This window comes from Marmota marmota, unplaced genomic scaffold (genome assembly GCF_001458135.2).
Source record: "Marmota marmota marmota unplaced genomic scaffold, marMar, whole genome shotgun sequence".
Classification (NCBI taxonomy): Eukaryota; Metazoa; Chordata; class Mammalia; order Rodentia; family Sciuridae; genus Marmota; species Marmota marmota.
This window is the reverse complement of record NW_026000076.1, coordinates 6145482-6161204: the sequence shown is the minus strand read 5'-3', so window position 1 is coordinate 6161204 and position 15723 is coordinate 6145482. Positions and strand designations below refer to the sequence as shown.

The window sequence follows — 15723 nt, the reverse complement described above, 5'->3', positions numbered from 1 at the left end:
AGCTGACCACGATCCCCGGCAGGCCCTGCGACCGCGACCTTACGCTCGCGGAGTCAGCGCGGGGGGCGGGGCTGCGGCCGAGGAGGCGCGTCCCAACGGTTCCCGCGGCTCTTCGAACTCGCTTGGGTTCGCTCGTTCTCCTTTTGGTGTGTTTGAGGCTTCCACGCCGTGGCCCGGGAGAGGGTCCGAGGCCTCCGAGCGCAGACGTGTCGCGCGGCCCTGCGGTGGGCCTGTCCCCAGCTGCGACTTGGGTGGTGAGCGAATGCCCCTTGGCGGGTGGAAACCAGTTTTGTTTCCCTCCGGGCACCTTGGACGCGCTAGGCCCGGGTCCTCGCTCTTGCTGAGCATGCCGCTGTGCAGGGTTGTGTTTGATTTGACGAGAGATCCGAGGCTGTCAAGTTTTGCTCCTCTTCTTCCAAGTGGACTTAGGATCAATGATGTTAAGTTGAGCGTTTTCCTGACAGGATAATACTATAACAAAACGATGACCTCTTTCCAAAATGGGAAATCTTTTCCGACTGCAGCCCCATCTTACCAAAATCACAGGGTATAAAGTAGGCGCTCGAGACGAGGCTCCCGCCAGTGTCGGGGACCCAGAAGTTTGGTCCTTCCTGGAATTGACGACTACCCGCCCCCTTCCCTTTCCTCTTGTCGGGGTATAAAATATACCCTTTCCTGTGGTGGGCATGCGTGTGTACCTATAAAACAGTTAATTAGGGTTAAAAGATGACGTCGTCTGGGCTTCTAGGTAGGATGATGTACCCTCCCACGTACGTGCAGGCAATGAAGATAAGTTTTTTTTGTAACTACTGTTAAGTTGAAGTGAGGAACAATCTTTATTTGACAGTAAATGATCCTCTAGAAAAATGAAAATGTTTGAACATCAAATGTAATCATTGCCAAAAAACTTAGAAAATTCTTATATGGAAATACACAGATGTTGATCATAAAACTTGACTTAAATAAAAAATACAGCATCAAACAGCATTTTTTTGAACTTGTCCAAATTTTCTTTACCTTTGTCTCCACCATTTTACAGGGGACTAGAGATGCTGACTAGATAAAGCAGGATGGAAACCTGATCATTGAATTTTGTTGGGGAAGTTTGAACAGAAACATTTGTGGAAACAAAGAGGAAGGAGGATAAAAACAGTTTGTCTGCTAAGATTACAGAGAATATTTAATTTTCTGCCCCAACTTTTTCCAATAAGGTGAGAGTTTTTTTTCCCCCCTTAACCTTTCACCCTATCTCTGAGAGATTTTGAGTGTGGAATTAAATGTAGCATATTACTTTAGAAGGATGAGGGTAAGGAAAGGCAGTTTAGTATTCATCATTTATATGTACATTTATATGTACATTCAAGACTGTAATGTACAGTCTTGAATATAATACATAGGACTTCTAGCCTTTTGGACCTCAGGATGTGGTCAGAATTTTTAAAAGTGTGATAAAAGAGGTGCTACAATGAAGAAGGTAAGTGGAATCTGAAACAGGAATGAATTGTAAGATTATACAGTAAAATGTATAGGAGTAGTAGGGATTCTAAAGCTTTAGTTTTTTATTTTAATAATTCCAATAATAAAAATGTCTTATGATGATTTTTTTATGTGTGACGGAATTTAGTAGCGTTTCACAACCCTAGAAATACTCAACAGTTGAAGAAATAAGTTTCTTTTTCTTTAATAGTTGTATGAATTGAATTTCCAGATGTAATTTTGATATCTGTGGTTTATGACTTGTCAATGCGACTGTGTGTATGTGTTTAAATTTTATAACCATTGTGAATGGGAGGAGGAGATAACTTTTATCTGGTAATTAATTGCCTTCTAGGAAAATATGAAAGACTGTACTGATTACATTTTATCAGTGATTATGAAAATTCAAATACGTCATATTGAAATTGACATAATAAAGAAGTAAAGGGGCTGTGGTTGTAGCTCAGTGGTAGAGCGTTTGCCTCACGTACTTGAGGCCCTGGGTTCGATCCTCAGCACCACATAAAAATAAATAAATAAAAATAAAGATAATGCGTCCATCTACAAGTAAAAAAAAAAAAAAAGAAGTAGAAAAGAATAGTTGAACGTAATTAAAAGGTCTTTGTATCTTGCTGACCTGGATTAAAATCTTGGTTTCACTCTTTATATGACCTTGAGCAAATTAATTTGTCTCTGAATTATACCTTCTTCATCCTTAATGTGGAACAAAAATACTTATTTTACGCACTTATTAAGAAGACTTAAGGGCTGGGATTGTAGCTCAGTGGTGGAGCGCTTGCTTAGCATGTGTGTGAGGTACTGGGTTCGATTCTCAGCACCACATGTAAACAAATAAGTAAAATAAAGGTCCATCAACAAATAAAAATACATATTTAAAAAAAAGAAGAAGACTTAATGTGCTTAGAAAAGAGGGACTGTAATGACTAGACCCTGCTTAAAATAAAAAAATCAGTCCACTCAGATTATATTGAATTATCTTTCATGACTTTACAGAGAAATTTATTATTGTTTTTGTTTTGTTTTAAATCACCATGAAAGATTTCACAACATTCGAAATAGAAAAATAATGAATTAAATTCCATTACTGTGAGAACCTTTTGACTGACACCACGGAATCTTTCAGGCAAGGTACAAGAATTTTTTTTTTTAAGAAATGGCATCTAGTTCATCAGACTACTGTAATAAAGACAATGAAGAAGAAAGTTTGCTTGCAAATGTTGCTTCCTTAAGACATGAACTGAAGATAACAGAATGGAGTTTGCAGAATTTAGGGGAAGAATTATCCAGGTAAGTAAAATCACATATAGAATTCAGAGTGTGACTTTAATTTATGAATGTAAAATGTTTAGGTTCCATTATTACGTATTGTGGGTTTTTAAAAGATTTCTTAAAATGATAAAACTGTTTTTTGTATATCTTTATTTTATTGATGTAATTATTATTATTTTTTTAAATATTTATTTTTTTAGTTGTAGTTGGACACAATACCTTTCTTCCATTCATTTATTTTTATGTGGTGCTGAGAATTGAACCCAGGGCCCCACACATGCTAGGCGAGCGCTCTACCACTGAGCCACAATCCCAACCCCTTATTATTATTTTTTTAAAAATATTTTTTTAGTTGTAGATGGACACAGTATCTTTATTTTTATTTATTTATTTTTATGTAGTGCCAAGGATCAAACCCAGTGCCTCATGTGTACTAGGCAAGTGCTCTACCACTGAGCTACAGCCCCAGCCCCTATGCATTTTTTTTAGGTATTTATTTTTTAGATTTTAGGTGAATACAATATCTTTATTTTGTTTCTATGTGGTGCTGAGAATCAAACCCAGGGCCTCAAGTATGCATGCTAGGCGAGCGTGCTACCACTTGAGCCACATCCCCAGCCCCAGCCCCTACTCTGCGTTTTAATATAACTCACAGTTTAGAAAAAAAAGGAATATTAGAGAATAATTTACATATTAAAAAAACAATAATGGGTTAGGAATAAAAGCATGAAATAGTGAGGCATAGTGAGTGGTGAGGCACAGTAGTGCATGACCAAGGCAGGAGGATTGCAAGTTTGAGATTAGCTTGGGTGATTTAGTGAGACACTATCTCAAAAAAAAAAAAGAAAAATGCCAGGAAGGTAGCTCGGTAGTGGAGTGCCTTTGTCAATCCCTAGGACTGCCAAAAAAAAGAAAGTATACAGTGTATATTTGGAGCTTTATATTAATCTTTCATTGCTGTGACATTTTTTTGAATCCTAAGTAATCTTAGCATAGATACTCAGGAAGTACATAGATTGCTAGTTTAATGTTAATTATGGTTTATTTATTTGTTTATTTGGGAATAAAATTTTTTAGTTTAGACAGGGTCTTACCAAGTTTCTGAGGGCTTGTTAAGTTGATGAGACTGGCCTCAAATTCATAATCCTTCTGCCTCAGCCTCCCAAGTGGCTGAGATTATAGGGTGTGCCGCTTGGCCTAATTATGGTTTATTTAAAATTTAGTTGGAATGTTGCCTTACATTTATAACTATAGATACAATTTTAAGCATCATTTCTGATTATTTCTTTTTCTTTCCTTATTTATTCTATAGGAATTTGTAGTGAATACTTAAACTATCTAAGAACTAAAATATACTTCTCTTTTTGTCTCTAGTGTTAGTCCAAGTGAAAATTCTGATTATACCTCTAATCCCTCAAGGACCGAAAGGCTCATTTTGGAAGATCTTGTTCAGCCTAGCCACCCAGGACTTTCGAACTACTCATCTTATAAAAAACTTTGTAAAATGTCTGGTAGTAGTACTGAATTTCAAAAAAGTGCAAGAGATAAGGTTATTGTTTTTAGATTGTCTACTTAAGTAGTTTTAGTTTTAGACTTATATACTTAAAATGTGTTTTCTTTAAATGCCTGTTCAATTTTCTGTACTCTTTTTACTATAGGGTTCAAGAATTAAAAATGCATTTTTTTAATGTTCTAACAAGAACATAGTTATCTTGGTGTATTACTTTATTTTTAAACTTCTATATTTGTTGCCTTTTTATAGTTTAATGTCTTCTTTTCTCAAGTAAATTATAATTCCCTTGATTTTAGTATTATGCCCAATAGATAACAGATAATCAATTATTAATTAACTAACATATATTCACAATTTAGCTTGAATCAGGTGCTATGTGGTGCTATGGCACTATTCTCCTTTCATTATGCCTGAGTTTGTCAATGATGTTAGAAATCTTTTCCTGATCTGGAAATCTGTTCCTCTCTTTTACTGTGTCTCTTTTTCTTACTCAACCCTTTCACTGACCTGCCCTCTCTTCTTCCTGTTTATCGTGTCCCCATTCCCAAAATTCATGTTCATAGACAAGGTTGCATATACATATCATATGTTTTGATAAAAATTTGCTCTTTCTGTTTCAAAAAACCATTCTTTTGAGAGATTTTTCTGTAAGGATGCTGCATAATGAAATTATTTGAGCCTACATTTCAGAAAATAAATTCAATTCCATGTCTACAAAGAGTATGTAATTTTAGGACCTTTGATCCCTATCCTGATTCGAATTACTGATAATTCTTACTGTATATATTATATGTGTATAATCATTATGTTTTACCATAAGTAAAATCAAAAGATAGATCACAAGTTGGAAAGAAAAAGCTTTTAGTAATACCTATCAAAGAGAAAGGGTTAATCTATAGTATACATAAAGCTCCTTGAAAGTGAAAAGAAAAAGATAGTAACCCAGTGGTCAAAAGACATGAATGGAAAAGGAAATACAAATTATCTTCAGGCAAATGGATGGGTGTTACATTTCACTTACAGTAAAAGAAATTCAAAATGAAACTGAATTTAAGTACTAGTTGTTACTAATCATATTGTTAACATCCAGATGTTTGACACTGTCTTTTGTGGTGATATGTGGAGGATATACATTGCTGGTGTGAATGCAAAATGATATAATCCTTATGGAGAGGCATTTGGCAATATTTGCCTGCAAAACTATCCTATGGGTACATCTATGTGAGTACAAAATGAGTCAAAATGAGTCATTAGAAATAACTTCAGTGCCCAGTGATAGGTGATTGAATAAACTATGGTTCATTCATGCAATGGAAACTATTATTTAAGGGAAAATTTTTTGAGTTTCTCTAAGTATTGATTATGGAGAGATTGCCAGTATATATTGTTCAAGTAAAAAATGCAAGGTGCAGAATAGAGTATAAAATATCCTCATTTTTGCATAAAGAGTCAAGGTAGGTGGGTAATTTGTATTACTTGTGTATGCATGTGGAATCACTAGAGTACTAAATAAGAAAATTATGAAAATGGTTACCTATCTACTAATGATTAGCTGGAGTCTTCTGTGTATTTTTTTTTTTTTTATGATTTTTTAAAAGATGGACATAATATCTTTATTTATTTTTATGTGGTGCTGAGGTTCAAACCCAGTGCCTCACCCGTGAAAGGCAAGCACTTTACCACTGAGCTATAACCCCAGCCCCTTCTGTGTATGCTTTTTCTATTGTAGTTTTAATTTTGAATTGCTTAAATATAAANACCCAACAATAGGGGCTGTGGTTGTAGCTCAGTGGTAGAGTACTTGCCTCACATGTGTGAATCATTGGGTTCGAGTCTCAGCACCGCAAATAAATAAGTGAATAAAATAAAGGCATGCTATCCATCTACAACTATAATTTTTTAAAATACACAGAACAAAAAATATTTTAATCTGTTATTTCTCTTTGTTGGTCGACATTTGGGTTCTTTTCATTTACTCTTATGGACAATGTAGTTCTGAATATTTGTATTTGTATATCCTCAGGTGCAAAAGTGCAAATGTTTCTATCAGATTTATACTCAGGAGAGAGATTGTTGATTTTAGCATCTTCAATTTTATTGGATAATACCAGTCAATTTAACAAAACATCCACTGTTTTCCAAGTCATATTTAATGCATGCTTCTACAAGCAGTAGAAGAGAGAGTAATGATGTCTCAAGTATTTTCATCAGTATTCAATAGATATTTTATCTCTTTTTTAGCTTTTAATTTTGTTAATTATGTATCATTTTTCATTTTATGTAGTCCTTAACTAATTAAAAATAGATTGCTCTTTTTTATTTTTCAGATGTCTTTTTCATCTCCTGTGGATCAAGAAATTAAAAGTCTTCGAGAGAAACTTAATAAACTTAGGCAACAAAATGCTTGTTTGGTCACACAGAATCATTCTTTAATGACTAAAATAGAATCAATCCACTTTGAATTAACACAGTCAAAAGCAAAAGTATGTATTTGAAATGATCAATATGCCAACAGGAAATAGATGAAATCATTTTCATCTATTTGAAAAATATTTGAAAAATATTCTTTTTATTGCCTTAATATGCAGCAATTTTTATTATGATACTACTGATATGTTAAGAAATTGATTTTAGCTGGGTGCAATGGTGCATGCCTGTAATCCCAGCATCTTGCAAAGCTGAGTCAGGAGGTTCACAAATTTGAGACCATCCTCAGTAACTTAGTGAAGCCATAAGCAACTTATTGAGCAAAATAAAGAGTGCTGGGGATGTAGCTCATTTGTAGAGGACTCTTGCGTTCAACCCTAATAATCCCTCTGCAAATAAAAAAGAAAATTATATCTTAAAATGATTTAGGGAAAGTTATAGTTTTTACATATAGAGAAATCAACTCTTAGAATTACCAGAGTGTTGTATTTCTTATATACAAGACAAATATAGTTTATTTATCTTACTTTTTAAAGAGAATACACTGTCATTGTTGAAACTTTAAGGAGTAGAAGAAAGGAAGAAGAAAGATCACTCAAAAGTTTCTACCATCTAGAAATTACCCTACTGGTTGATTACATAGTTGCATCCAGACCCTTATTGAATAGTTTTGGGTTTTCCTATGGTTTTTATTTCATGTATAGTCAGAGTTTTTGTTTTCTTCTTCTTTTTTTTTTTTTGATGGTACTGGGAATGAACCCAGGGCCTCACGTATGTTAGTAAGAAGTCAAGCTCTTTACCACTGAGCTATTCCCCTAGCCTAATCTGAACATCTTCTGATGGATTTACTTAGCTTTTTCACTGATCATTTTTATGGTAGCATTATGTTTTATTGTGTGATTATTCCATAACTTAGTTGATGATTTTCCTATTTAAGTGGTTCCTATTTTTATTGTATGGTTGATGTTATAAAAAAATAGAAGTTGATTGAGCTCAGTGGTGCATGCTTGTAATCCCAGTTTCTTGGGAGACTGAGGCAGTAGGATCATAAGTTCAAAGCTAGCCTCAGCAATTTAGTGAGACCCTAAACAACTTAGCAAGACTCTGTATCAAAATAAAAAGGGGATGTGGCTCAGTGGCTAAGTGCCTCTGGTTTCAATCCCTGCTTCCAAAAATTAATAATTAATAAAAAATCGAAGAACTCAAGATGTCTAAAATTAGAAATATGGTAAATTATGTTATGCCTATAAAATGGGTTGTAACAAAAATCTTTTTAAAAATAATGAGATAAATATATCAGTACTAAGAGGCAAAGTTATTTGAATTACACAGAACATTAGGAGGTTCAAATGATATAACATATATAAAGACACTTAGGGTAATATCAGCACTCAAAAACATATCCAGGCTGTGGAAGTAGCTTGATGTTAGAACACTGGCCTTGAATATATGAGATTGTTGGGTTTCATACCCAACTCTTCAAAAAAAAAATCTATTACTTCATATATTTAATGATAGAAAAACACTACAGAGCAAAACATATGTACAAAGTTCCCAGTTTTGCTTTTTATAAAAAGTGCATAAATATATGTTTGTATGTATATAGTTATACATGTGAAATACGTAAGGATAGAAAGTCTATTGGTAACTTCAAGAGGAACTGAAAGGTCAGAATGGGGCTTTCATTATTTACTTTTATGGTCTATCTGTCTAATCTATCCTTTTTTGTAGTCTATATAGTTTTAAGTAGTGGAGTTAGGGGAAAGTATTTTTCTTTTCTACTTAAATATAAAGACAAACGACAAGGAGCTGGGGCTGTAGCTCAGTGGTAGAGCGCTTGCCTAGCATGTGTGGGGAGCACTGGGCTCGATTTTCAGCACCACATATAAATAAATGAACAAAATAAAGGCCCATCAATGTCTAAAAACAATTTTTTTTTAAATGACAAAATGTTGTTCTTTTCCCAGCTTAGAGAGAAAATAGTGTAGTAATGAGCATAAAACTTCATTGGTCTTTGGGATTGTTTCTGGGATAGATTCCCAGAGGCAGAATGACCAAATTATAGGGAACAAGTGTTTTTTAGTCATTTCCTGCATTCTACATTTTTTTTTGTCCCCTTGAGGTAAAAAGACCATTTTTCCTGATTTCTTATGAGGCTTATCTTTTCAATATATTTGTTTGCCCGTTTAGATTTCTGTGATTTGTCTGTTCACCATTTCTGTTTATTAAAAATGTTTTTAATTTTCTTCAACTATAATCTCTTTAAACTTGTAAATGCTTACTTAAACTCAAAAGAGATATAGATGGTTTTGTTTGTTTTACAAACTGGGCATTTAACCAAGGGATACTCTTGTCACTGAACTATATCCCCAGCTCTTTTTATTTTTTATCTTGAGACAGAGTCTTGCTAAGTTGCTAAGGCTGACCTCGAACTTGTAAACCCTCCTGCCTCACTCATCCCCTAGAGTCCTAGGTGTGTATTACCTTGTCCAGCTAAATAAAAAAAGAGTTTATTAACCACTGAACTAATAAGACTTTAACCTTTTCTTTAAAAGGACTTAAACATAACAGTTTTAAGTGGTAAGATAGGTAATCTCAACATTTTTTAAATTGTGTTTTAGATTACATGTAGTATATAGGGACTAAAAAATAGTTTAGGGAAGTTGTCTTTTCCAGGGCAGTTCACATGTTTTTTGGTTTGTTTGCTCTGTGTGTGTGTGTGTTTTTCTGGTATTAGGGATTGAACTCAGAACCTCTCTATTACTGATTTACATCCATATCTGTTTTATATTTTTATTTTTTTCTTTTGGTACTGGGGATTGAACCCAGGGACACTTTATCACGGAGCTACATACCAAGGCCTTTTATTTTTTATTTTGAGACGTGGTCTTACTAAATTGCCCAGGCTGGCCTCAGCCCCTTGAATCACTGAGATTACAGTGATTACTGAGCCTACTTAAAATTAATTTTTAAAAAAATATTTATTTTTTAGTTGTAGTTAGACACGATATCTTTATTTATTTTTATGTGGTGCTGAGGATTGAACCCGGAGCCTCGCACATGCTAGGCGAGTGCTCTACTGCTGAGCCACAATCCCAGCCCTAAAATTAATTTTCAAATCATAGAAACTCAATTTTTTATGGTTTGATGTTTTATATTTAATATTCTAATTTATATGAAATTGTTTCTAGATGATGTCAGTAGATAGTCTTCTCCCCACTTGCCTACAGATACAATCAGTTATATTGGGATATTGAGGATATTAAGAGTAATGGCAAGACCTCACATGCTGAGACTGTTTTGTAATAATGACATGCCCATCTAAATGTTGATTAAAGGAAAAGATAGCATTACATTTGACCAGTGACTGAGGAGTTCTGTTGAACCCCCTCATCTGACAGGGAAAAGACTAAGGACCAAATAGATTATTTTATAAGAGAAAGTGCTCTAAAAGTTGTTTTATGTCTTAGATTTCAGTGCTTGAGTCTGCTCAGCAACAGGCAGCCAACATCCCAATATTAGAGGAACAGATTATAAATTTAGAAGCAGAAGTTAAAGCTCAAGATAAAGTTTTGAGGTAAGTATACCTTTTTATAACTAAGATTTTTCATTTCCAACTTCTTTGTTATATCCTATTAAATCTTGTCCCTCCCCCCACCTCCAATAAATTTATAATAAATGTCCCAGGTAGTGTGCAGGTATCTTAGAACTTAGTGAACCGAATTGCAGTCAATCATAACTCCTCTTCACTGCAGATTACATGTAGTATATAGGGACTAAAAAATAGTAAATGTAAATTGAGGAGTTTATTTACATGGTTTTATTAAATATGAATTAGTTAATTTCTCATTGTATAGTAATGCATACTCAGTGCTTCAATAAAGTGCAAGAAATAAAATATAAGAGATCAGTTACTTTATCATTTGTTTTTCTACCTTGGATAAATGGAAAATACATGCATACTCACTAGCATATTATGCTGTTTGATTCTCAGAGTGTAGTTCTGGGATTAGCAGTATTAGCATCATGTGGGAACATGTTAGAAATAAATTCTCAGGTCCTATCTCAGGTTTACTGAACCACAAATCATGGGAGGTAGGGCCACCAAATCTGTGTTTTAATAAGTGCTGTAGATGATTCTGATTTATACTAAAGTTGTTTTTCAAGTTCATCAGTTTTGTAATTTTCTTTGATATATAAAATTTTATATATTATGTAGAGATATATATATATATAATTTATGTTTTTATATATATAAAATTTAACTTCAACACATTTAAAACAATTCTTTGCTATTTTATAATTTTTTAAAATATTTATATTTTAGTTGTAGTTGGACACAATACCTTTATTTATTATTTTTATGTGGTGCTGAGGATCAAACCCAGGGCCTCACACGCGCTAGGTGAGCATCCTATCGCTGAGCCACAACCCCAGCTCCTATAATGTTGTTTATTGTGAATTTGTTCCCATTTCATTCATTGTTAGTATTTGGGAAGGTTACTGAATTTTTTTTTTTTTTTTTTTTTTAAAGAAATAGGCTCTTGGGGCTGGGGTCGTGGCTTAGTGGTAGAGCGCTCTGCTAGCATGTGTGAGGCCCTGGGTTCAATCCTCAGCACCACATAAAAGTAAAATAAAGATATTGTGTCCAACTACAACTAAAAAATAAATATTAAAGAAAAAAAGAAAGATATAGGCTCTTGGTATATTGTCAAGGGTGGTCCCAAACTCCTAGGCCCAAGTGGTCCTCCTACCTCAGTCTCCTGAGTAGCTGGGATTAAAGGCAACCACACCTGGCTTGATTTTTGCATAATGTAATTATTTTGTAATTGGACTATTTCACATACTGTTGTTATAACAGTTTTTCATTCTAATTCTCCTTAGTTTTCTAGGTAGTTAATGATATTATCAGGAAATCAAGGAAATTTTGTTTTTTCCCCTCACTATTTGTACTTCTTACTTTTTCACTTTTATATTTTGTATTGGGTAGCACTGTCAGAAACATCGTTGGATGTGGAGGTGATAATAACCATCCTTTCTTTTTCTCCCACATTTTTTTATTGGTGTATTATAGTTGTATATAATGATGAGATTTGTTACATATTCATACATACACAATATAACAATAACATTTGGCCGATATCACTTTCTAGCACTGCCCCCCTCCCTCCCCACCCCCACCCCTTGGTCATCCTTATTTCTGAGCTATGTACTAATGGTTTCTAGTATATGACCACGAAATGTGAACTTTTACTTCAGATATATTTCTCATTTGATGGAAGCCTTCTTTTGTTCCTTATAAAACTCTTAGTTAACAAGTTATGAATATGCCTTTTTCTTTATCTCACATATTTGTTTCTCTTAACTCTCTGACTTAAATAATAGAACTCCTAATGTTGCATTATTCTTACATATCTGTTTTAATTACTTTAAGTCTTTTTAATGGTACTGGGGATACAGCTTAGCAGTAGAGTGCCTGTCAAACATGCATGAGACCCTGGGTTTGATCCCCGCACCACACACACACACACACACACACACACACAAAATTAAATTAAATTTATTTTGTAGAGAGGCAGAAGATAAATTAGAGCAGAGCCAGAAAATGGTGATTGAAAAGGAACACAGTTTGCAAGAGTCCAAAGAGGAATGTATAAAGTTGAAGGTAGACTTACTTGAACAAAGTAAACAAGGAAAAAGGTAAGTGTTCAGAAAGCGAGATACTTTCACATGAATTTGTTTATATATGGGGGAAAAAAAGCCAATAGAGAAAGGACTGAAAATCAGAGAGTAGTGGGAAGTTCCTTTGTGGGAAGAGTAAAGATCCAGACTATAGATTGAATAATTCATCTTGGATGAGAGGAAGGTCGTGCAAAAGAATGTGATGTGAGTAGGTTTAAATATAAAAAAATGTTTTAGGTATGGGGGTTATATTGATCAAGTTCCATCTCAGTATTCTCAGTTAAATTTGAGAAATATGAGGAAAGGTGATGGTTAACTTAGAGATGAAATAGCAAGGTGAGGCTTAAGCAGTGCTTGGTGATAGTTGGATTTTATTTTTGTTGTTTTTGTTTAGAGTTTTATATCTTATAACAGTGGAGGTTACTGTTTATTAAAATACCTTTTAGAAATTTATTTGAACAAGTCACAGAATTTATTTGGTACTTTTAATATTTTAACAGTGTAATAGTTCTGTAATACCTAACCATTGAAAATTTACCATCTAACAGACTACTTCTCTAATCTGTCTTTTCCAGCTTAAGAGGAAATATTGCCAATATACAGGAATTTATGTATATTTTAGAGTTTGTTTTGTGTTATACTTTATTTTTTATGTTGATAGGGTATGAAAATGATCATAATATAGTCTTCATTCTTCATTTTACAGGTTAAGCCTAATAATCTGTTTTACTATTAAAGAAACTTCTAATTATTACTTGTAATTAAATAAAAATTACTTTGGGGCTGGGATGGTGGCTCAGCGGTAGCGCACTTGCCTTACATGTGTGAAGCACTGGGTTCGATTCTCAGCACCATGTATAAATAAATAAAGATCTATCAACAACTAAGGGAAAAGATATTAAAAAAAATTACTTTGGAACCTAACTATTCAAATATAGAGCATTCTTCACTTGTATTCATTATCTCTTTTTAAATTTTAGAGCTGAACGACAAAGAAATGAAGCACTATATAATGCCGAGGAGCTGAGTAAAGCTTTCCAACAATACAAGGAAAAAGTGGCTGAAAAATTGGAAAAGGTAAAAAGGCAGTTGTACAAATTCAGTGTTTTGTACTATGCTCATATTCTGAAAATGAAGATAGTTACAAGCAGAGTATGTTTATTTATGGTTAAAGAAGAATACTTTTTATGATTTTATTCATAGTAAAATCATTTAAATAAAGAATTTTCAAAATTTATTTATATATTTTTCATATAATTTCTTTCTTTTGTTTTTTTAAATGGGGGTGTTGCTGGGCTATCTTGAACCTGTGATCTTCCTACCTCAGCCTCCCAAGTAACTGTTTTCAGGCATATATGACTGTGTCCAATAAAAGAAAGATTTTTAAAAAATATTAATTAAGGATACTATTAAATACATTTATTGTCAGAATAAAGTTTTTTTTTTTTTAATCCAAGAAGATTAGAGTAGGGACACAATATAGAGAAGTATGGTATGAGTTGAGGTTGGAGCTAGAGAGGTAGAAGCAGGAGATTCATTCTCCTCACCTCCTGAAAATGAAGGCCAAGTAGATTATGTAGCCTTCAACTGGTCTCCTTGACCTACCAGCCCAAGAGGAGCCCACTTCCCCTGATGCATGGTTGCTTAAACTGATCCCATATAGGAATATAATGACTTCTTTACATTTATTTAATATCTTATTAAATAAGACTTCATGATAGCCAGGCATGGTGGCGCACTACCTGTAATCACAGTGCTTCAGGAAGCTGAGGAAGGAGGATTGTGAGTTCAAAGCCAGCCTCAGCAAAAGTGAAGCTCTTAGCAACTCAGTGAGATCCTGTCTCTAAATAAAATACAAAATAAGGCTGGGGATGTGGCTCATTGTTCAAGTGCTCCTGAGTTCAAGTTCAAGTGCCCCTGTTACAAAAAAAAAAAAAAAAAGACTAATAAATCCTGTATGGAGAAAGGTCATGAGTTGGATATTCAGATATTGAGCTCAGAACAGGTCTAGTAAAGAGATACCAATATGGGATACTTCCATCTTGGGATAATAATTAAAGAGAACTCAATGATTCTGTTAAAGAGAGCAGAGAAAAAAATCTCTAAGAAAGGTAGAGTAAAAGATTCAGAGTACAGATAACCATAGAATGTTCACTTATTAAATAATTATCGAGTTCCTTTTACATGCCAGGTTCTATACTAGTCTCTGGGAGGTTCAGTTATACGTAACACATAATGCCTCCCTAGGGGTCACAGTCTAGTAAGATTTGCAGGTATATAGACAAATAAGTTTAGTATTTTAGAAAGTATAATAAATTATTTGGTATGGTTGGTGACATAAAGGGAGATTTAACAAAGTGGTGGGTTCAGAAGAGGCTTCATGGAGGAGATACGTGAGCTGCTAGAGTATTTCAAAGATGATGGCATATCATTAAATAGTTTTAAGCCGAGGAAATGATCAAACACATGTTTCAGGGTGCTCATTCTGATATCACTGTGAATTGTATTGGAGAGAAGGATGCAAGTCAAGGACACTCTGAGAGACCAGGCAAGAGTTACTGAAGATGATGGATATGTATAGAGAGATATGAGAGCTGTTAATCAGTGGCGTCTAGTAACCACTTGAATATATTAGGAGCAGACAGAAAGAGAGAAAAGTATACTATTGTTAGGTTGCTAGTTTGAGTGCATCATGAATAAAAATACATAATTTTGGGGAAAAGATGAATTCTATTTTGGAATGTCTATAGAATATCTAGAAGTAGATATTTGTGTCTCCCAGTCTTGTCTTAGACATTGAAATCTGGACTAGAACTGCATTTTAAGAATCGACAGTATTTAGGGGCTGGGATTGTGGCCCAGCAGTAGGGTGGTTGCCTAGCACATGTGAGGCGCTGAGTTCGATCCTCAGCACCACATATAAATAAATAAATAAAATAAAGGTATTGTGTCCAACTCCAACTAAACAATAAAGATTAAAAAAAAAAAGAAGAATTGCCAGTATTTGGGCTGGGGTTGTGGCTCAGCGGTAGAGCACTCGCCTAGCTCGTGCAAGGCCCTGGGTTCGATCCTCAGCACCACATAAAAGCAAATAAAATAAAGGTATTGTGTCCAACTATAACTAAAAAAATAAATAGTAAATATTACAAGAAAGAATTGATAGTATTTAAGTGGTAGACGGCTTGGACATTGACAGAAGAATTTTGTATATGATAAGAGGATAAAAAATAGGTGGAAGAGCTTTTGAAATATATTGAGAAGAGGTGATTAAAAAAAGAAAAATCATCAAAGTCTAATAAGAAAATCCAATGCAATAGAGCGTTTTTAATGATCAT

General features: G+C 34.1%; 1 protein-coding gene across 14 annotated transcripts in view; it reads left to right on the top strand.

Annotated features, from left to right (window-relative positions):
- The window catches only part of Ccdc18 (coiled-coil domain containing 18), a 103632-nt gene that overhangs the window by 714 nt on the left and 87195 nt on the right, over nucleotides 1-15723 (top strand). For 7 of the 14 annotated variants that reach the window (XM_048814430.1, XM_048814434.1, XM_048814435.1 and 4 more), the window contains exons 1-8: nucleotides 40-254; nucleotides 1040-1211; nucleotides 2536-2784; nucleotides 4141-4315; nucleotides 6607-6762; nucleotides 10177-10283; nucleotides 12278-12406; nucleotides 13369-13465. In XM_048814430.1, coding sequence (XP_048670387.1) covers nucleotides 2651-2784; nucleotides 4141-4315; nucleotides 6607-6762; nucleotides 10177-10283; nucleotides 12278-12406; nucleotides 13369-13465 — 798 coding nt within the window. In that variant the 5' untranslated portion in view covers nucleotides 40-254; nucleotides 1040-1211; nucleotides 2536-2650. Of the gene's footprint in view, nucleotides 1-38; nucleotides 255-1039; nucleotides 1212-2535; nucleotides 2785-4140; nucleotides 4316-6606; nucleotides 6763-10176; nucleotides 10284-12277; nucleotides 12407-13368; nucleotides 13466-15723 lie in introns of those variants that run through there. The other 7 variants (XM_048814439.1, XM_048814433.1, XM_015500883.2 and 4 more) reach the window with 7 other exon arrangements.